The sequence below is a fragment of the Pieris rapae genome, chromosome 16 (assembly GCF_905147795.1).
Source record: "Pieris rapae chromosome 16, ilPieRapa1.1, whole genome shotgun sequence".
NCBI lineage: Eukaryota > Metazoa > Arthropoda > Insecta > Lepidoptera > Pieridae > Pieris > Pieris rapae.
In genome coordinates, this window is record NC_059524.1 from 4,633,013 (window position 1) to 4,655,568 (window position 22,556).

At 33.1% G+C, this 22,556-nt stretch overlaps 2 protein-coding genes across 3 annotated transcripts; both read right to left on the minus strand.

The window, feature by feature from the left end:
• Nucleotides 1–115: 115 nt before the first annotated feature.
• Nucleotides 116–1,923, minus strand: LOC110999641 (probable palmitoyltransferase ZDHHC24). Of its 2 annotated transcripts, none has more exons than XM_045631805.1 (2): nucleotides 1,831–1,923; nucleotides 116–1,198 (listed from the first exon to the last, which is right to left on the minus strand). In XM_045631805.1, the coding sequence occupies exons 1-2, from the start codon at nucleotides 1,869–1,871 to the stop codon at nucleotides 322–324; spliced, it is 918 nt and encodes a 305-aa protein (XP_045487761.1). In that variant the 5' UTR covers nucleotides 1,872–1,923; the 3' UTR covers nucleotides 116–321. The 2 variants fall into 2 exon arrangements, with proteins under 2 accessions (XP_045487761.1, XP_022124497.2); XM_022268805.2 differs by lacking the exon at nucleotides 1,831–1,923 and adding an exon at nucleotides 1,303–1,734.
• A 6,395-nt stretch (nucleotides 1,924–8,318) lies between these two features.
• On the minus strand, nucleotides 8,319–21,246 carry LOC110999633 (trifunctional enzyme subunit alpha, mitochondrial). Its single transcript, XM_045631603.1, has 14 exons — nucleotides 21,051–21,246; nucleotides 20,821–20,927; nucleotides 20,167–20,353; nucleotides 19,249–19,441; nucleotides 18,905–19,026; nucleotides 17,943–18,169; nucleotides 17,268–17,447; nucleotides 15,879–16,045; nucleotides 14,624–14,853; nucleotides 13,229–13,421; nucleotides 11,705–11,840; nucleotides 10,243–10,466; nucleotides 9,474–9,590; nucleotides 8,319–8,663 (listed from the first exon to the last, which is right to left on the minus strand). The coding sequence occupies exons 1-14, from the start codon at nucleotides 21,115–21,117 to the stop codon at nucleotides 8,525–8,527; spliced, it is 2,289 nt and encodes a 762-aa protein (XP_045487559.1). The 5' UTR covers nucleotides 21,118–21,246; the 3' UTR covers nucleotides 8,319–8,524.
• Nucleotides 21,247–22,556: the final 1,310 nt, after the last annotated feature.

Sequence of the window (22,556 nt, forward strand, 5' to 3'; positions counted from 1 at the left end):
GCTAACTTTTAAGAGATAGTGATATATTACCTATTACATTATATATGTAGTCTAGTCTTCTGCATTACTGTTAGGAAAACATAAATTAAGGTTAAATTAATTAAAATTCAGGACAATTAAAATATGACATTTAATTTTTTTGTTTGGCAGTGACTTATTTATAACTTTAATAAAATATATTGGTTTTAAAACAAAACCATATTAACTTTGTATGTATAGCTTAATCTGTGAGATTACTTTAAGACTTAATGATTAAATAGAATTTATTAAGTACATTGCTTTCATGTAAAACAAAAAAAAAATTACATCATATTATTTTAACTATTTACACTTATCTTCACCATTCCATTCAATACCATTACCGGGCAATGGGCTTTTAAAATAAGGCGACAACCATACCAAATACCACCTTGACCCAAATACTTCTATTACATTCTGTTTAAGGCCTCTATTGTAAGTTACTTCTTTAGAATTGTGTTTAATTTCGGGTGTAACTTTTCCCTTTAAAAGATTATTAAAATGATAAAAGAAGAGAAATCCAGTAAACATGGCAACTATAAAATTGATTTCAACAAGAAACACATAAACAGTCTCGTCACCAAAATCTATTACAAAACAGGCCAAAGGAAAGAGGAATTTACCAATAACCAAGCCATTATTCCATTTTAAGTATATGGCTAAAAATTTAACATTGTAATAAAATGCATACACCATTGCAACAAATATATAAAATGTAAAACACATAAAATATCTATGATTATAGTAACCTACACAGCAGGCAAAGAAGGTGCAATGGTGGTCTCTTTTCAGTATACATATATCACAAGTATTGCAATGCCAGGCTCGAGGAGGCCTAAGACACTCACAAACAGCACACAGTGTCCAATTCTCTTTGTTTTCAGAATCCAGAACTGTCCCTTTTATACTTGTATCAGTAAACATTCCATAAATCATATTTCCTAATATATTCATTAGAAGAAATGTTGCACATGCTAAATGTACAAAATATGGGATACTCCATTCTTCTACTGTTGCAGGGAGAACTACAACCAATTCAAAATACACAAAAGCTGGTACTAACACAAATATTATGGTAAGATATGTACCATGTTCCAAAAGTCTTTTTAATTGTTTATTTTGAATGAATTGCAATTTTAACATCATAATTTGTTTTTTATTGCAGGTCCCCTGTACATATCTGAAAAATGAATAATGTCGGTTTATAGATCAGTTACAGCTTGTATTTGCTATATAAAGGAAATATGTAAGATTTAAGATTCAGCTTTCTCAAGAAAAACATACTTTTATGAAATTGACTAAACATTTATAGGGCACACTTTTATACAGCATACGTATGCTTAGAAATAGTATATGTATACTTTTTATAAGAGAATACTTTATTCCTTTAATTCTTAAGATATCTTAGAGAGATAGAAATTGCTGGATATTATTGTCTTATTTAAGTATTAAATTAAAGAATATGTGTTAGTTTTCGAATCAGCTGGTGGTACCAATAGTGATAGGCAAGAAGTATTGATACTTTTGTTTTGAGACTCAGTACTTTTGGAATTGATTATTTTGTTCCGATACTTTCTGACGGTATCGATACTTTTCTTCTCACCATATTTTCTAATATAGAAGAGATTGTTTATCTATAAGTAAAACAAAATATTTGACACAACAGTACTAAAGCTAAAAAATAAGTGCGTGTAAGTAACTGTTTGACTGTTGTTAGAAACTTTTTCTAAATACAAGATATTTAGAAAGATATTATTGACTATTTGGTGAGGCACACTAGCTTAACAAAACTTAGTAACCCTGATTACGGACCTGTCGTTCCAATTTATATTATGTGAGATGTGCCCGGTCATTTGTTTTGTCTGGGTGTAATTTATCTAATATATGTATTCATTACTTTATTTATTTGTAAATTAAAGTGAAACTTTTAATACACCGTCTCTAACTTTTTGGTCTGTGTGGCGCATGTCGACCGTATATCATTAATCCATTTCAATTTCATCAATCCATTCACGTTTATTATAAGAAGTACGCGATACTTTAAGGTATCAGTATTTTTGATACGATTAGGTACGTAGGCAAATCTGATATCGAGTCCAGTCGAGTGGTGTAACTGTAGTCTTTTTGGATTCTTTTGTGACTTACTTGCACTGACAATTGATACTGTTCACGCCATCCAATCACCTTAGTCCTCTCTGTCCTCATTTTCTGTCCCAACCGCACCCGTTCCTTAAACACCACTCTCTCTCTCTCTCTCAATATTAAAGTGTGGAAGGAGGGGACATGAGACTTGCGCCCGCGCCTCAGAGAGAAGCCACTACCGCCGTCGCGAGGTCACGCTTGCTCACTTCTACTACTGTGTTTACGCTACCGCAGAGTACCAAGTACTCACCGCTTAATATTCTATACGTGGTCTTCTCCCACGGAGACAAGTGAAGTGCCTGAGGACTAAAGGTGAGTGGTGTTTCCCATATTTCTTCTTTTTACGCCGCATTCCACTTGCCCCTCGGCCCACCTTTTCTTGGTCTCCGCCATTACATTGTTTGGTCCTTTTCGAGCCGCGATATACTATTTTAGTTTGTTACTTAATTTAATATATATATATATATATCTTTGTCATTATGGAGACTCGTAAAGCGGCTTCTGAGAAACAAGGCGCTAACAGTTCGCTTGAAATTGATCGAGCCGTTTTAATTGCAAAACGAGACAATTTATTTTCACGTGTACAAGACTTGTACGATAGGTCAAAGAAAACCTCGCAGGAGGCTGACATAAATTCTTTTTTATCGGGTATGATATCAATTGATAATATTCGGGATTCGTTTTGTGAAACAGTGAGTAAAATAAATATTATCGAATTAACTATTAATCCCTTATACACTGTCAATTTTGAATGCATGAATGCATTTGAAGACATGTATTGTCACTGTAAATTCATTTTTGAGAAATTTAATAAATTTGTTGTAGGTAGGAATGATTTATCTGATGCAAACCAACACCAACGCAAATCGTTTCACTTACCAAAGTTGGAATTAATGATTTTCAACGGTGATGTCATTAAGTGGCCGTTATTTTACGAATCCTTTAAACGTACCATTCATGAAAATCCTGATCTTTCAGATCACGAACGAATTCAATATTTAATAAGTAAATTATCTGATTCGGCCCTCTCTGTTTGTGCAGGTATAATTCCAAATGCTGAAAATTATGCTTTAATTTGGCAAACGCTTATAAACAAATACCATGACAAACGAAGTTTGGGTTCAGCTTATATGCAAAAGATTCTAGACTTCAAACCGCTTACCACCGCTTCACATAAAAATTTACAATTGTTTCTTGACAATTACTGCACCGCAATATCAAGTTTAGAATCATTACAATTAGAAAATTTAGCTGATTTTATATTACTATATTTATCATTGAAGAAATTAGATTCGAGTACAATTCGTTCCTTCGAATTACATAATATTAACAACCCTACAATACCTAGTTATAAAGATTTAATTGCATTCGTACGCGAGCATAATAGAATAGCTCAGCATTTGGATACTACTCGCACATTCGATAACAAACCGGTTTCTTCGCGTGCGTTTGTGTCGCTTACAGAGAAGCGGTCTAATTGTTCATTTTGTAAACGCATCGATCATTTTAATTTATATAAATGTAATTCATTTAACGAATTGTCTATAGATGATAAATACACTTTTATCAAAAACAATAAAGGGTGTTTTAACTGTTTAAGTTTATCGCATATGTTAAATAAGTGTAAGTCTGCATGGAATTGTCGTAATTGCCGCATGAGACATCATTCTACGCTGTGTCGTAATGCGACTGTTTCTCAAGAAAACATGCACGCTAATAACTTGAATCGCATGAGCAATGCAACTGCGCCGCTTGCTGGGCCTCCCGCTAATAATACACCTAATTTACCTCCACGCAGCGACAATCAGCCGATTAATAACTCAAATATTTCACTTTGTAATATTCGGCCGACTATTTCCGAAAGTAATAATACATGTTTATTAGGTACGGCGCAAGTATATATATATGATTTAAATGGTAAACCACATACAGTTCGTGTTTTAATTGATTGTGCGTCTCAAAGCACTTTTATAACCATGAAATGTTGCAAAAGATTAAATTTAAAGGTTACTAAATTTTCGAATAAGTTTGTAAAAGGTATAGGTTCCGCTTCAAATCCGATAATAGGAGAAGTTTCTACCGTTCTTTCTTCTCGGATTAATAATAATTCTATACCTTTAAATGCCTTTACTATAGACAAAATAACAGACTGTTTACCGGTGGCACAAGTTAAAAAGTCTTCGCTGAAACATTTAAACAATATTACTTTGGCGGATGAAAATTATTTTCATCCGTCAGAGATAGAGATACTTATTGGTGCACCGCATTACGCCGATATAATGTTGTCGGGTCGTGTTACTGGCGCACCTGGCACACCTACCGCTTTCGACACAATATTCGGGTACATTATTATTGGTAACGTCCCCTTATTGGGTTCTGATTGCACCAATAAATGTAACAGTTATACCGCTATTTCGCTATGTTCTATAGTAGAACAACCGCAGTTAGAAAATTTAATTAAAAATGAAAAATTTCACCATGTTGCGGGTGATCAAAATCCTAGTGATTGTCTATCTCGCGGCTTATCACCCACTGCATTTGTAAATAATTCTACTTGGTTCACTGGCCCAAAATGGTTAGAATTGGAATCATCTGAGTGGCCAATTACATCTCTAAACTCTGAAACAGCTGTTGATATAGAAGAAGAAAGAAAAATAGTCTCTATTCCTGCCACAGTGTGGAGTGATCCAAACCCAATTTTAGAACTGTCTCATCGAGTTTCTTCTTGGTTATTGTTTCTCCGTACAGTGGTATGGATATACCGTTTTCTAAAAAGACTTCCTAGATCTACTAATATCTCTGCTGATAATATTAGTTACGCTGAAATACAGATATTTAAGGTTTTACAAAAGGTATATTTCTATGATGTCATCCATAGCCTTAAAACTAGTGGCCGCTGCTCGCGTTCTATTCAAAGATTATGTCCCTTTCTAGATGCTGATGGGTTGATAAGGGTTGGGGGTAGATTAAAAAATGCCAATCTACAGTATGATCAGCAGCATCCTATTTTGTTACCGCGAAAGGACAGGATACTTGAGTTAATTATTTCCTATTATCATCGTCATAACTGTCACGCTGGTCCAGTCACTTTAATGGCGATTCTCCGACAACGTTATTGGATACTATCGTGCCGCAGCATAGTGCGATCAGTTATACATAAATGTAACTTTTGTTTTAAAGCAAATCCTCATCCTATTATACCGCTCATGGGTGACTTACCAGACTATCGTGTAAACGAATCTAAAGCTTTCGTCCATACCGCTGTAGACTATGCTGGTCCTATTTCAATAATTCCTTATCGAAAACGTGGAGTCCGCTCTATGAAGGCTTATCTTTGCATTTTTGTTTGTATGGTGGTTCGAGCTGTACACGTTGAGCTTACTACAGACCTTAGTACCAGTTCATTTCTTTCTGCATTCAAGCGATTTATTGCGCGTCGTGGCGCTATTTCTGTTCTTTATTCAGATAATGCAAAGAATTTTGTTGGAGCAAAAAATGCATTATCAGATATATTTACACTTACAAACTCGAGTGAATTTCATGATACATTTACCACTGAGCTTGCAAATAATCGTATACAGTGGAAGTTCAATCCTCCTCGAAGTCCTCATTTTGGTGGCTGTTTCGAAATATTTGTTAAGGCTTTTAAGAACCATTTGCGTCGTGTGGTAGGTGAACAGTTACTAACGTATGAAGAAATGTTAACTGTTCTTACACAAATTGAATCAGTTATCAATTCTCGACCGCTTACACTTTTAAGTGAGGATCCATCTGAGCTCACAGCTTTAACTCCAGCTCACTTCTTGATGTCATCACCAGTAAAATTTATACCCGCTAGAATGAAAGTAGATGATGAACCAGTTTCACTTTTAAAACGATATGCGTTGTTGGATGGTATGATACAATCATTCAGTAATCGATGGAAATTGGAATATCTCCATTTGCTACAGTCGAGAACAAAATGGAATACACAAGCCAATCCTGTCACAATAGGTACAGTTGTAGTTATAGTGACAGATAATGTCTCTCCACTTTCTTGGCCTTTAGGAAAGGTAATGGAAATTTATCCCGGAAAAGATGGAATTTGTAGAGTAGTTTTAGTCAAAACTGCAACGGGAATTTATAAAAGGCCTGTTGTGCGTTTATGCCCATTACCGAACCAATAAAACTGCCTACAAAACCGCTTACAAAACAACTTACAAAACCGCTTTAAAACCGCTAATAAAACCGCTTACAAAACAACTTACAAAACCGCTTTAAAACCGCTTACAAAACAATTTACAAAACCGCTTTAAAACCGCTCGATCAACCGCTTAATACACCGCTCTCCAAACTGCTTTACGAATCTTTTACAACCCGCTTTACAAAATCGCTTTACAAACCGCTAAACAAACTCATATAGTTCTATGATCTTTTTTACCAATCGCGAATATCAATTTTCTTTTCTCATTGTTATAACTATTATTTTTTTGTCTTTTTATTATCATTTCTCTTTATAAAAAACCTAAAGGTTTTTTAGGCCGGGGGCAATGTTCACGCCATCCAATCACCTTAGTCCTCTCTGTCCTCATTTTCTGTCCCAACCGCACCCGTTCCTTAAACACCACTCTCTCTCTCTCTCTCAATATTAAAGTGTGGAAGGAGGGGACATGAGACTTGCGCCCGCGCCTCAGAGAGAAGCCACTACCGCCGTCGCGAGGTCACGCTTGCTCACTTCTACTACTGTGTTTACGCTACCGCAGAGTACCAAGTACTCACCGCTTAATATTCTATACGTGGTCTTCTCCCACGGAGACAAGTGAAGTGCCTGAGGACTAAAGGTGAGTGGTGTTTCCCATATTTCTTCTTTTTACGCCGCATTCCACTTGCCCCTCGGCCCACCTTTTCTTGGTCTCCGCCATTACAGATACATATAACGTCTGCCATAGCTAAATGTCAAATAGGTTAAATACTATATACGCAGCCTGTATTAATTATTAAATTTTACTTTTAAGAATAACTTAGCTAAAAAAACGCATAACTTAATATTTATACTTTTATATCCTTTTCATCCTCATATTATATCCTGAATGACTGCAGTATATCATAAACATACTGATCTGTTTATATTATAATATTCTGTATTTGAATGAGAATTCTCTACAAGAACAGGTTTCTTGCATCGGATATCTATGGAGCGACAGTGTTTCAATTGGTTTATTACGTTGTTCGTGCAATTTTTGATGGTTTAATGGTAAAAAAGTTATATTGTATATTATGTCACTGGCAATACAAACTGTATGAATATAAGTTAATTATTTAAATATGTTCGACGACCTGGTGGACAGAAAAAAAATTAAGATTATGTATATAATAAATAATAAAAAACCCTTTCTCTTTGATTTTGTTCCCTTTGGAGTAAGCGCCTGGTACATAATACCGGTGACCCAGTGCTTTCCTCGCTCAATGAATAAGTATACAATACAGCGAGGAAATGCTCTAAGCGGTAAAGGTACACTGGCACAGAGACTAAACTTTTAAAATTGGTTTCAATTTTCTATTTATATTTTTTTATTATTATTACTATGTAGATAAACAATATAGTTAATACTGTATATTTGTGTAATTGTGATGTGAATAGTGAAATTTAATTTTTTCTCATTCACAATTAAGTTTTTTTAATACAAATTAAATTATTAAAATTGATATTAAATTTGTATTAGTAGTACTATATTAGTCTAAATGAGAGTGTTTAATTTGACAACATTGTTTCCTTTAAATCAAAGGACCTGGATCACCGAGCTTAGCTCGGTATTTTTTTTTATAAATCGCGTTTTTTGGAAATTTTATTTAAGTACGAATTACATACTAATAAAATTAGTGAAATATGAATATAATTATCGAATAAAGATTATTATATTCATATTTAAGTTTTTATTTGACTGACATCTTTAAACAAGCAATTCTATGTTTTAGTTGATAAAACCCGAATAAAATGACATTTTCTAGAAATGATTCCTAGCTAAATCGATTTATCGCCCCCGAAACCCTCCGTATACTAAATTTCATGAAAATCGTTGGAGCCGATTCCGAGATATAAGATATCTACCGGAATTTTCGTGCGTTCTTGCAAAAAATGTTTAGCACTAAAACGGTGTTTATTTGTAAATAAAATATCATTTTAATAAATAGAGTTTATTTTCTTGATCATAAATTAACTTTTTCTTAAGCATACTTAAAAATCTTTCAAAAATACACAATATATAAAACGACAACCTTAACAATCATCCAAAATCTTAGAAAATGTTTTATAAATCTCTTTCAGTATGGATATTGCAATATTTATAATTTCAACTTGCATTTCACTGGAAGGTATATGGGACTATTATTTTTTGTAGAACTTCTTACTACTGTCTTTGGCCATATCAACTAGGGTCTGCGCTGGTTTAAAAGGAGCTCCATATAAGCCTTGGTATTCTTCCATCTTTTTCACTAATTTATCCGCTCCAAATTGGTCAACCCATCTATGAAAAATACCACACATTATTTGTTTACCTTTATTACCTGATAAGTATGGCATGTACATGTGGATTAAAAATAGCCCACTTTAATTCGCTTTTTAAAATTTTATTTATAAAGCAGATAAAAATAATTTCTAAATAGTAAAATTTATTAATAGATATTGAAATGAATAAACTTTGCTTATATCAAACATGTGTGGTGAGGATCGTGATTCAATAAACTTTATAGATTAGTGGCCTAAGAGGTTCGAAAATGTTTAGGATCTGTGCGGCTGTTGTTCGTTGCAGCAGTGTTAAATTACCTTTTTTCTTATATTGACAAGTTATAGACAAGACATATGACATTAGTCTAGTCAACAAGTTCAAAAAAAAAAGAAAAATGTTTTTGAAGGATTTTGGTGCAGGTTAAAAATTTCAATTGTTATTAACAAAATAGGGAATTAGGCCTTTTTTATTGGAAATTTGATCAATATTGCTTAAATGTTAATATTTTTCGAGTCATTAACAAAAAACGAAATATCATTTTTTTTCATCTTATTTTGTTAATAATAATTGCAATTTTTAACCTGCACCAAAATGCTACAAAAACATTTTTCTAGAGGTGATTCCGAATCGAATGAGCCATCGCTCATATTTTTAGGACCTTTCTCCCTATTTTTCATGTTTTTAACTTGTTAACTAGATTACATAGCCCAACAGTAATCACCTTACTTAATATGGAATATAACTTAATATGAAAAAATTAAAACTACACAATTTTGGTACATAGCAAATAAGAATGATGAAGAGGATATTGTATTGAAATAAAATTACCTGAAAGGTCCGCCAGTGAAAGGCGGGAAGCCAAGACCGAAAACAGCACCAATATCACCTTCTAATGGACTGTGTAGGATTGTCTCTTCTAGAGAGAGCACCGCTTCGTTGACGAATCTGAAAAGAAAGGGTAAAGAGAAAATGTAAAACAAGATATTTTGTAAGTTATTCTATGAATTTAAGATTTAATATTCCAAAACATATATATTGTATTTAGAGGTGCCAAAATGTCAGACAACAAAGAAGATATTAGTTAGACTAGATTACCTCTGTGTTTAGAATATGCCTTAAGATAATGGTTATTCTAGATGCATCGATTCGCCTTTTTGCCGATACGATACCGTTGGCGATACTCTTATAGAAATATCGATATAGTTGTTTATACTACGTATTTACGTGTTGTTCTCACGAGTATGTAAGAAGAGAGAAAACTCGACCAGTCTAACAACGCTGGTCCATTAGTGGAAGGATGGTGCACAGTTCCTTCAGCTTTAAAGGTAGTTCCTCATGCAATCTTTTCACTAACAGGCCCGTATAACCCAGTGGCTAAGGTCTAAAAGTTGTATATACTCGTAGCGGTCCAAATAACCCATCAAAATGACTAAAGGACCTATACGCAAGCTGTCAATACATTTTTTTCTGTATGTTGACATTTGACAGCGTTCAATTTGGGATTGTGACTCTATAGATGACACACTAATTAGAATTACGTGTAATATGTAAATATTTAAAAAATTCCCAGTCTAATAATAACTTTTTGTAAGCTTACCTAGAAACCATTCTTAACTGATGGTCTTCCGGTGTGGAAGCCCCTCGCGGTTCCAAAGAGTATTTGTCTTTAAGCATTTGAATTGCATCCATATTTACATCCTTGTTCTTGGTACCTTTCTCGTATACGTAGAAGCCTTTGCCGGACTTCCTGCCCATAAATCCAGATTTGACTAAGTCCTGCATAATGTTTAAGTCTCCTCCGCCGATTCTTTCACCGAAGGCCTGCATTTTTATAAAATATTATCTTAATAAATGGAAAAATGTTTAGTTAACAGTTTATAGTTTACCGAAAAAAAAATCCGTTCTATGTGCAATGTCACGTAAGGTGAAGAAGAAGTGAAAATTTAATCTTTATCATAGACAAAAATATCATTTTTAGACATAGAAAGTTGAACAACATCTTGTCTGTTAAAACAAAACCTATGTGAATATCTCAAACCAAGATCAACATGGAACGCTGTCAATTTGAATAATACGCACAGAATTTGTAATAACACCAGTAGTCTATACTAATATTATAAAGAGGAAAGGTTTGATTTTTTGTTTGTTTGTTTGTATGAATTAAATAGGCTCCGAAACTACTTGGCAGATTTGAAAAATTCTTTCACTGTTGGAAAGCTACATCATTCCTGAGTGACATAGGCTATATTTCATTTTCAAAAAAATAGGCATCCTTACTAAAATTACGATAACATTAACATTTGTTTATTATTTGATACAATTCTAACAGATGGCGCTGAGTTAAAGGTAGTAGTTTGGCAAGACGACGTTTGCCAGGTCAGCTAGTCATAGATAAATAGACTTGTTATAGCAATGGATTTCTACTTTATGTAATATGTATATTTATTAAAATATTGAGCTGACTGTTGCTTTATCATATCATCATCTATTTTAGCAAATGGGACATATTTACTTTACATTACATTTTTAGAAGCGACGAATAGCGACAACATTTATAATGTCTTGATTATTACGATGTGAGTTATGTTATTAGATACAAAATACATTAGTGAAAAAATCTTACGTAGATCTACATGTTTCCTTAGCCCTTTTTAAATTTGTTTGTGTATTTACACAGCTTTTTCTCATAAAAGATGACACATTTTAGTTGCTATGGAAATTTTTATATGTTGTGTATGCATATAAATTTTTAATAAATTTATATATAAAATGATTTGTATAATTAAAACATTGTATTAAAAAAGCAAGCACCTAGTCGATAGCTTAAAATGGAACCCATTCTATTTTATTTATTATAATATATTTTATTTAAGTGTTTAATAAGAATTCACAGTTTTCTTAAAACAAGATAATATTTTATTTTGATTTAATTTTAAATTTTAAAATACGTCAAATATTTTGTCCTAACAATGTACGTATAATTTCTTATCGAGGCGTGCCTGGGAATGTTCATTGTATGAGGATGTGTGTGTAAATCCTCCTAATAAGATAATAATTACCTTAGCCAAGTCTGCAGCGATATGCGCGCCTACATCGATTCCGACTTCGTCAGCGAGTGTAGCAGCACCCACGGGGAAGCCAAACTCCTTAGTCCTCTTGTCTAGGTCCTTTGGGTCTAGACCCTCTTGCAATAACCTAAAAATATTTTGAAACTTAAATCGTCGTCAATCAGAAAAGTTTTAAATGAAATTATTTATAGCAATACAATTATGTACGATGTGAATATTTTTGGACGTTGTAAAAATTTGTCCCAGATTTTTGTCAGCCCAGACAGAATTCAAATCCAATTTCACTGGGCCACAGATCTACAAAGTTTGCGGTAAGCAAAGTCCGAGAAATGTCTAAATACGCTATCAATTTTGACCCAAAAGGTATACAAAGATGTTTACATAATATTTAGGCCTCTATTTGATTATACTTTAGGCGCTGCGATGTTACGGAAGCAGCAGGAAACGGAAATGATTCAGTAAAAAAAAATAAATAAAATAAAATACGTTTATTTTGGAACATAAGATCTTCTAGGTATCACTTATTCCACGTCAATCAATTCGAACTTGTAGGCATCCCTACTCATCGGCAAAGACAGAGGGTGTAGGCCGAGAGAAAAAGCCGGCGTAAAAAACTCTCGGTACTCTTTTAAAAAAGCAAATCATCAAACAATATTTAAAACAAATATATCAAATTAATTAGAGGCAGCCTGCCCAGCACTAGTCCCAGGCCCTTTTATCAACTAGATAATCAATAACTTTATAGTAAGCCTTTTTACACAGCTTTTCTTTAATACATTTCTTAAATTTATTAAAAGGCAGAGATAAAAGAGCCTCTGGGATTTTATTAAAGAAGAGTATCCCTTTCCCCAAAAAAGAATTACTAACTTTACATAGTCTAGTACGGGGAAATTGCAGCCTGCGTTTGTTCAGTCTTATACATATTAGAACTTGTAAATTATTTTAATTTAAAAATTAATTTTACTCACAACACAGAGAATAAAAATTGATTTTTAAATTAAATGTAACTAACTTGTGATCGCGTATTACTTCTTATATACAAATAATATGCGAAGAAAATTCATTTATTCAATTTAGATGCGTTTTAGGGCATGCATATGAATGTCAAAAACGTTTACAAAATTCGCGAAAGAGCAAAACTACGCCATCCTTGGAGGCCTTGTTCTGAGAAGAACAGACAAGAAACTCAGCAAGTTATAACCTCCCTCTACATTACAATAATTCAAAGGAAAATGTCATTTGCCACAACGTCATTTAAGTTACATAAGTAAAAAAAAAAAATCTGTTCTGTGAGTCAATCTATTTTTTTTATAGAATAGTGAGACTCATTTGATGTTAAGTAAGCTCATGGAAACTCAATCCCAGAGGGATCGCGAGTTGCCGTCCATTTAAGAATTGGTACGTTTCGTTAAAAAAGACTGAACTTAGCAATGATTTCTTTCAGTTTTAATGTAATATATAAAAATATGAACTTATAATTGTTCGTCTGTGAAAGTTCAATTGCTCTATACTAACCTCATGGCCTCACTCAACATAGTAGACAATATCCGAGTAGTATAGAATCCTGGTCCATCTCCCACAGTAATGACCACTTTGCCTTGTTTCAGACCGATGTCTACTGCGGCAGCCGCTGTATCATCACTTGTGCCCGGATGACGGATAATTTCGAGTAATTGCATACGGTCCACCGGGGAGAAGTAATGCATACCTTTAAAAAATATTTCGATTACAAATTATTATTATATTATATAACATTGAGAGTGTCCATGGGCGGCGGGGAGGTATCACTTAACATCAGGTGAGCCTCCTGCCCGTTTACCCCCTGTTGTATAAAAAAACACCCGTACTAGGTATATATATACGAAAATACTAGACAGCCTGTGAATATTTATATATAATTAATTTTACAATTTCATTACTAAAATCATGAAAACATTGATATACATACATAATATGTGATAACAATCATCGCACCTAAAGTAATTTTGTTATTACGCTCTTAGTGATGTTTTACTCTTACTTTGTTTATTTCTATGCTAGTTTATAATTTAGTTTTAATTTAATTTATGTGTATGTTTGTAAAATCTGTGACGTCATATTTTCTAATTTTTTTAAGCATAGATGTTTCAGGTAAATAAATGAATAGACTACGATAACTATTTGGTTCTATGACCTAGACTATTTAAATGCCATGTTAATGCTATCTATTGCCACGAAGAGCAAAATGTCTAAAAATATTTTAATTTGGAAGTCGTATTTTTAAAGGGCTACTTGCCATTAGTCGTTCATGCCGACCAAACTGAGTCAAACAATAAATATATTGTCCATGAGGGTATAACGGTTACTATGTGTACGAGCCAAGGCTGTACATTTTGTTTATTTAGGTTTCTTAGTCTTGTAAGCGTGATGTTTCCCTGTGTACGTGCCAAGGTTCATACATCATGCTCAGCTACAAACGTGGAGATTTCCATTGTATGTACGTGCCGTGGTTGTTCACCTGGATTAGTTATAAGCAGGACGATTTCCTAAATCGTCGGAGTCACGCCCCGAGAGTATAGCCGTCCGCAGGCACTCTCTTCATCTGCATTTTACTAAGTCATGGGAGTTACACCCCGAGAGCATAGCCAGACGTCGGCACTCTCTTCAATTGTTTTAGTATATCGCTCATAGTCTATTGTTATACGGAAGTGGTGAATATAAGGTAATCTACAAATCTTCTATTATTTCTACCACCTGATGACCCAGGAACCGTACACTATGATCGCATTTGATAACTACCCACAAAATATTAAAAAATACATATTTTTTTATATTTGTATTCCCGAAATAAAAAGATGTGACACACGATACATAATTAATGAACATCCATAATTTGTGCCTGGTATATTTTGTTCATGTATATATACATACCAATAACTTTATCCGGGCGACTGCTACCAGCGGCTATCTTGGTGATCGGGATTGCACTTGTGTTAGTAGCGATTATACAGTGACTGGGAGCCACCGCTTCAATCTCCTTAATGACTTTGTGCTTGATATTAATATCTTCGAACACGGCTTCGATCACACAGTCCGCTGTCTTGAACTTCGCATAATCCAATGTTGGTAAAAGATTTGACAAGTGCTTGTCTTTTTGTAAACTGTAAATTTATAACAATTTTTCCATTTATTGTTACTATTTATTCCTTAGTAGGAGAGTTACAGATTGAAAGAATTCAAGAAGAAAATTAATATGATGAGGGATAACGAAATGATGTATATAATATTATTAAAGATATAATAATTTCGGAAATGGGCAGGCCACATGATCACGAGAAAAGATAAATGAAGTAAAATCACACAATGGTACCCAAGAGATGGAAAGAGAAAGAGAGACCACACAAAAGGTGGGACGACGACATTAGACAAGTCGCGAGAACAACATGGGGTAGAGTGGCCATAGAAAGGTCAGAATGGAGAAGATTGGAGGAGGCCTTTGCCACCTGGCAAACGGACACGCAAAAGTGAAACAAAAGAACTACGAAAATAAAGAAAATACAGTCAAGTCCGAAAAAAGGCTATTTTATATTATATTACAAAAAAACAAAAATTACAGATGCACTTGAATAAGCTCAAACCTTAATTGGAAATAGGCAGGTCATATTGCTAGAGCACCGGATAAAGGATAGACACTAGAAATAACGAAATGGACTGGACCTACTGGAAAGAGAGGTATAGGACGACAAAAGAAAAGATGGACAGATGACATTAAAGAACTAGCGAGGACAAACTGGAAGATGTTGCTCAACAAAGAGAAATGGAAAAATATGGTGTAGCCTTTTACCCTAAAATACCATACAAAAAATTTACCAATTAAAATATAAATCTAACTTAAATTTTGTTTAAAACTTATATTAACTAACATAAAGACATATATACTAACCAATTGTTGTATGGATTAAAAGAGTTTTTCTTCTAATAATAGCATCAAGAGGTAGGTAACAACCGTTACTATATACGAAAGCGGGTTCAATGTATTTTTACTTTAAAAAATATTTCTATTGTGACTGTAATTGCATTTTAAGTAATTTTCTAATAGAAATCTACAACTAATTAATCAACTATGTCAAAGACAAGATTTTGAATGATCATAATTTTCAGCAATATGAAATTTAAAAAAACTTACGCGGAGATTCGTTTACGCTTAACAGCATTGGCAAGGCCGTTCTGAATTTGTCCCATTCCTCTGTATAGGCCTGCAGTAGTCGCGTCTTTCAAAACTACGTTGTAGCCCTTGTCTATGGACACTTGCACGATGCCAGCGCCCATCAAACCGGCTCCGAGAACTCCAATCTATTAATCAGTCATGAATGGATGATAGTCTGTGCGAACCCTCGTGGGATATGGAGGAGCAGCCCTGAATGGCCGTCACAACAATGACGTAAATGTGTTTACGTCATTATAGTTTGACAGGACTTGAAATAAATAAATTCATGTAGTAAATAAAAGCAGTGTATTTGATTAACTCGAAAAATTAAGTGTTATTAAGAGTATCTGTAAGAAACATGGCCTTAAAATCTTAAAATAATCATAATAAATGGATTTTTAAAAAAGAAAATATTTATTGCGTATCATAATCATACATTTTCCACGAGACTTCTTTTGATATATTATAATTAATAAAATTTATGCAATTATTTAAAATTAAAACTGACATTTCACATGCTGTAAGCACAGTCATGGGTCATTAACCTAAGAGTTAGAGTCGCAGTCCAAACGCCGGCCGTGCCGATGGGATCGTTTTTAACGTGCTCCCGACTAAAACAAGTTCTTATCAGTGTAAAAAATAGCTAAAAATAAGTGCTATACATCAAAAGAACCGCGCTCGTGAGAGAAACACAGTGGTGCTTTTCATTTTGTGATACAATCTTTGTATCAAAAAATAGTGTGTTTTTGAATGAAAAACAAAAAAAGTGAATGCGGCTCAAAATTTTAAGTGACGACCCATTGTTTTTAAAAGTGATAATTTATAGTGTTAAAAAGGTGAATAAAACAACATAAATATATAAAAAAACTATTGAGTACTTTTGGAGAAAATCGACCTTTCACCTCTTCAAAATAAAAACAGTTGCTATCCAGAAATTTGTGAATTCGAAGTCTGTTTCAACACGTCATCTGAAAGCTTTGGAATGACATATCGCACAACACCAAGCAGAAAAGGAGTTAAAACGCAGACAACAATTGAGGTAGTCGTTGGTAAAAAAATTTAAAGTTGTGGAGGTCATCAGATAGAAGCCAGAAAAGATAGAGCCAAGGGAAGAACTAGAGACAGTAAGCTAATACTTAAGTTTATAATATTGTAAATCCTGTCTGCCCAGCTGGTAAAATTTTTAACCATAAAAAATAATAATTTTGTAATGATTAAGTATATAAAATACAAAAAATATAGATAATAAATAAAAGGCATGATTAAAAGAATATTGTAGATCCATATATTTTGTCTATACTCTGTGAGGGTAGACCAAAAGAAAAAGAAAGAAAATAAAGTGTAGGTAACATTGTAGAAATGACTTACTGTTTTAACACTAGTCTTAGGCTTGCCAAATCTATTCTTCTTGCACTCAGTCTGTCCTCTGAAGAGGCCAATTAAGCCTTTGCTTTGGGGAGTCATGGCCAATTCACCAAATCCTTGTGCTTCAGCTTCGTATCCTGCTACTGGTCCTTTGTCCACTCCAGTTCTTACTACTTCTAAAATCTAATAATTCCCCAAAATTTACATAAAGCAATTGGTCTTTGAATTTATATCTGCTTCTATAATCTATACTGAGTGAAAAGTATAAACGGCAAAATTAGAAGAAATGATTTAATGATCAACTTTATACAAACTACATCAGTGCAATTACTTTCTAATAAATCATTTGTACTTTTCTTTAAAATTCAGTATTAATTAGTGTTACGGCAAAATTAGAAGAAATGATTTAATGATCAACTTTATACAAACTACATCAGTGCAATTACTTTCTAATAAATCATTTGTACTTTTCTTTAAAATTCAGTATTAATTAGTGTTACGTCCTGTATTGATGAAAACTCAATCAGGGTTATCAAAGTATTCTTTTGTCGATTTGTGTAATTGGACACATTCAGTCATAAATAATAGGTCTTATAACTTTTTTTTTAAATACAGGCCGTATATAAAAATAATATTTAGAGTTTGTAATTCGAATTTTGAATATGAATAAAAGATAACCTTTAATGGAGCCGGGTAAAGTCCATTAGATGCTTTCATAACCTGCTCCTTTGCCTTGTTGAAAATCATATTCTTAACAAACTCCCATTGCATTGCCGTAGCCATTATTTTATCCATCATACCTTTTTTCCTCTCAGTTTTTATTTTTCCAGACGCAATGTCCTTTGCTACCTGAATGGCCACTTGTTCTAAATATTTCATTGTATTTTCTTGGGGTGTAACAAGGCCTGAATACAAAAAAATTAATTAGAATCTATTTTCAACATTTTAAAATTAGAAGTATTTAATTCTTTTTTACAACATAATAGCAATTTAAAATCCTTTGTTTAAATATAAAATAAATTTTAATTTTATAATTGCTTTTCTAATAATGATAGACACATTACAACTACCTCATTAAAATTCTGAGACCATTTGAAATTTTATTTAATTAGTATGAGATTTGGTTTTTACATTATTACTGTAATTAAGCTAAAAATAAATAATGTCATATTTTAAGCAACATTTTTAGGTTATTTCAAAATTGAGTTCATCCTGAATTTCAATTTGAAGTATGTATTTGAATTAATTTCAGGTATCTATATGTAAAAAAAAGACATGTGTGTAAGTCACAAATGGTAGGAGTGAACCCTTCAAAAACAAAGTTTTTATAATTAATCATATGTAAATAAGACGTTTTTCACTATATAAATTTATTAAACATCCTTTGAAAACAGTATATTTTTAATCTTTAATTTGGAAAAAACTAAAATAAAGAAAGTTTGAAAGTCGATAAAATGAAAAAGCAGCAGTAAAAAGAGACTATAATGCCTTCTATCTTAGTTTCTCCCACGTTAATTCTTATGAATTTATGTGTCTGTCTCTTTTTACTGTCGCTTTTTCTGTTGCATCTGGTTTGAAATCACAACAACAACTATAAACTAAAAAAACTGTGAGATTATGAATATACTGTGTTGTATTACCAGGTCCAAGTGGAGAGACCAATAAGTCCACAATTCCCAACTTCTTAGCTTTGTCAGCTTTCACTGTTTTTCCTGTTAACGCTAGGTCCAAAGTTGTGGGTACTGAAGTTAATTTTGGCAGCCTTAAAGTTAAAAATAATAAATTATTATTAATAATAGAAATATTATGCACAATTTTTATGCGTGTTGCATAGTTATACACCATCACACAAGCAGGTAGATATTGTTTTTAAAATTGTGTCAAAATAACAGAATTAGAAAAAATACACTCAATAACAATATTGATACTCAAGTAATAATTTAAAAAAAAGTCTACTATGTATATCAAATATTACTAGTCTTACCTCTGAGTACCACCACCACCAGGTAGCAGTCCCAACATAACTTCAGGCAGGGCAAAGCCTGTTTTGCTGTCTTTGACTGCAATACGGTAATGACATGCCAGCGCTGTCTCCAATCCACCCCCAAGACAGCTGCCTTGTATAGCCGCAATGTATGGTTTTTTTGATGACTCCATTTGTTTGAAAATGGCATGACCTTGAAATAATAGTAGATCAAATTAATGATCATTCCACCAACTTTAAAATTTGACTTTTAAATTAATCTAATTCTTATTGTTATAATAGCTTAAATGCAACAGTAACAACTTCAAGTTATCATGTCAAGCATAGATTATGGGTGTACTGGTTTTCATGTATGAGTGAACTTAATATATACAATTTTTTTGGTTCAACAATTTGATGTGGAAGTTGTAACTTACTATGTAGTTTAAATATTAAGAATTTTAATTGTAAACATGATGATAATTAGACAGTATTATAGATGTTACATGTTTAGACATGATGTGAGTTTATTATTCTTATTATGAATGATATTAATCATATTAGTTTCACCTTATTTCAATTGAGGAGTTAATATTTTTAAGTATGTGTAAGTAATCACAGGTGTTTTCAGAGGGAGGAGAAAGAGGAGGTGCATAAAAAAGGTGATAAATATAGTGTAACATGATAGACAAAATAATTTTATGGGACTAACTTTTTTTGGTAAAAGACAAATTTAAGACTTGTATTCTGAACAGTCTCAGTTTATATATATGGCCAGTATGGTATTATAACAGGTGACCCTGTTATAATACCAAAATACCATTGGCATGTTTTGTTAAGAATTTTTTGTCCCTCTAAACAATAATAGTTCTACCAGGTATAAAATCAGATAGGGTCAAGATAAATTTTTACTCTACAAAGATAAGGAAACTATCTTACCATTCTTGGCTAATGCGACAACATCTTCCTTAGTTTTACAACTTTCTATCATACCAATATCAGCACCAGCAATAAAACATCCAGGCTTCCCAGAAATTAATACAGCTGCTTCAATTGAAGGGTTTGTTTCAATTTCATTGATAATTCCCTTAACTTCATCCATGACAGCGGTGTTTAATGAATTAACCTGATATACAAAAACTTTCCAGAGTTAATATGAAAATTATAATAAATATTGTCTGAGAAGATACTTTACATAGATTTTTTTAACATATTATCCTCACCATCAATGTTCAAGTCTTAAAGAAATTGCTCTAACAAAAGTTCTTTGTATTTAGTGTTGTGATCACATAATACAGATGTAGAAAACTATATAAAACTTAATGACATAACTTTCATGAAAACAAATTAGCATTAACAAATTAGATGTTTATAATGCAATCCAGGTATTCTAATATTTTGTTGGTTTGACTAGCTCATCTAAGGAAAAATATTAATTTCCTTAGGGAATATTGATTATAGAATTTACCCATTGCAAGACAAAGTTTTGAATTATAAAAACTTTAAAAAATACCTTTATTGGGATTATCTATCTACACATCTAGTATTTTCTTTCTTAATATACACATGGTTTAAGTATGGTTATATATTTACCTTAACATTTGGCGAGTCTAAAGTTATTACATAGACACCATTGACTAACTTGCACTTGGTGTGAACATTGTTAGCTGCCGCAGCCGCAAATGACCGACCATGCATCCCTAAAAATATACACATTTTTACCTCTTTTTGCTTTATGCCTTTTTTGTAATAATTAATACTATTTTAGGATTAAATAAACAGTATATCTTGAAAAAAAATATAAAAGTTTCTACTGTACTTACGGTTGAAAAAGTTAACATTACGGTGCTTTAGGATTTTTAGAGCATTAAACATTTTACTATTGGACATTTTAATAGATAACTTTATAAAACAATTAATTTAATTAAAATCAACTCCTAAAATCGGTTCTACGAAATTTGAACCCAGACTTTGAACCTAAACTTTCTTGAATTACGAAAAGGAGAGTGGGGGTCGAGGGCGGAGGAGGGAAGTTCTAATGACTTTGATAGGTATAATATATGCATGACATTACACAAGAGTGTCACACCACTGTGACTGTACTTTGACAACAAGCCGTAGACGGACTATGGTATAGACCAGGCATCAGCGTACGAAGAAGAGATAGCGAATATTATAATCCAACTATTTACAAAGGACACGAAGTGTGGCAACTACCTGACGTTGGTAACATGATTCGCAATTTAGTCGGTTTGCACTGAAAAATAATTTTGGAAGTGTTATTGTGTCGAAGTATTAATTCATTGAAGATTGCTTATTATTGACCAAAATACACATCCGAATGAATAATTCTTGAACAAAGTTACTGAGTCGTGACAAAATAAGCTACTTACCGATCAAAGGTTATGTTTGGTTCTTTTCGTTTACTATAGCTTTTACAGCCAATTATGCATTAATTCACCATGACTTACACTTTAAATACATCTCTTATAATGATAAAGTCTTAAATTATGGGTTTGACTTGGGTTTCACAGATTTATCAGTAAGCGGTGAAAACTTGTTTACCACCAAGGGCTCGGTGGTAAACAAATAAAACCCGAAACGCAAATAGAGACAGAAAAACTGATACTCTGTTTCGCTCGCACTTAAGTATTTCGTCATTTACATACAAATTCAGTTTTCGATTTTCTACATACGCTACTGTTAAGGCATGTTGTCTAAGCCTCTATATTGTACATATTACATTTGTATATTTTGGTGTATCTAAGTAGAAGTCCTAGGATGATAATGTTGCGTGTCTATGATTGGACTAGAGATGCTGTCTAGACGCCTTCGTTTCATCTAAGCCTTCTCCAGATTCTCACGAGGCACCTCGGCCCACGTACCTATATTGGCGAGTAAAAGCTGCGCAAGTATAGCCATCCATCCGTATCTGATCCCACTTTTAGATGCCAAATAATTGGTTCCATTTGGTAAAGTATATAAAAGCCATACACAACTCGTTAATCCACTCCGTTGCGATAAGAAAACGTGCGCATCCTTACAGTAGTTACCTATAAAATGAGCAAGCGCGAGAGTGGTTGATGTTCTCGCCTCACCCTCTTGCGTTCTCTGACTTGGCAATCAAAAATCGATAAAAAATGTGAAAGGTGGCGAGGCAACGAGCGCAAGCGTTTTCTCTCTCGCCTCGTGGAGACGATCAACGCGGGAGGTTTACTAAAACATTTTTTACGCTAAATGGGCGTGTAGCTGTACCATACATTAACTGTATTTTATGTTCCGCGAAGTTTTTTTGCTAGCTCTGTATAAAGACAAATAAAGAATTATAC

Coding starts and splice junctions, on each gene's coding strand:
- LOC110999641 (XM_045631805.1), bottom strand. CDS start 1,871: ATGACCGGGCACATCTCACATAATATAAATTGGAACGACAG. Junction 1,199..1,830: donor AATATAAATTGGAACGACAG/GTCCGTAATCAG, acceptor TTCATTTTTCAG/ATATGTACAGGGGACCTGCA.
- LOC110999633 (XM_045631603.1), bottom strand. CDS start 21,117: ATGTCCAATAGTAAAATGTTTAATGCTCTAAAAATCCTAAAGCACCGT. Junction 19,027..19,248: donor GGTGGTGGTGGTACTCAGAG/GTAAGACTAGTA, acceptor TTTAACTTTAAG/GCTGCCAAAATTAACTTCAG. Junction 9,591..10,242: donor CAGTTAAGAATGGTTTCTAG/GTAAGCTTACAA, acceptor CTTTCTTTTCAG/ATTCGTCAACGAAGCGGTGC.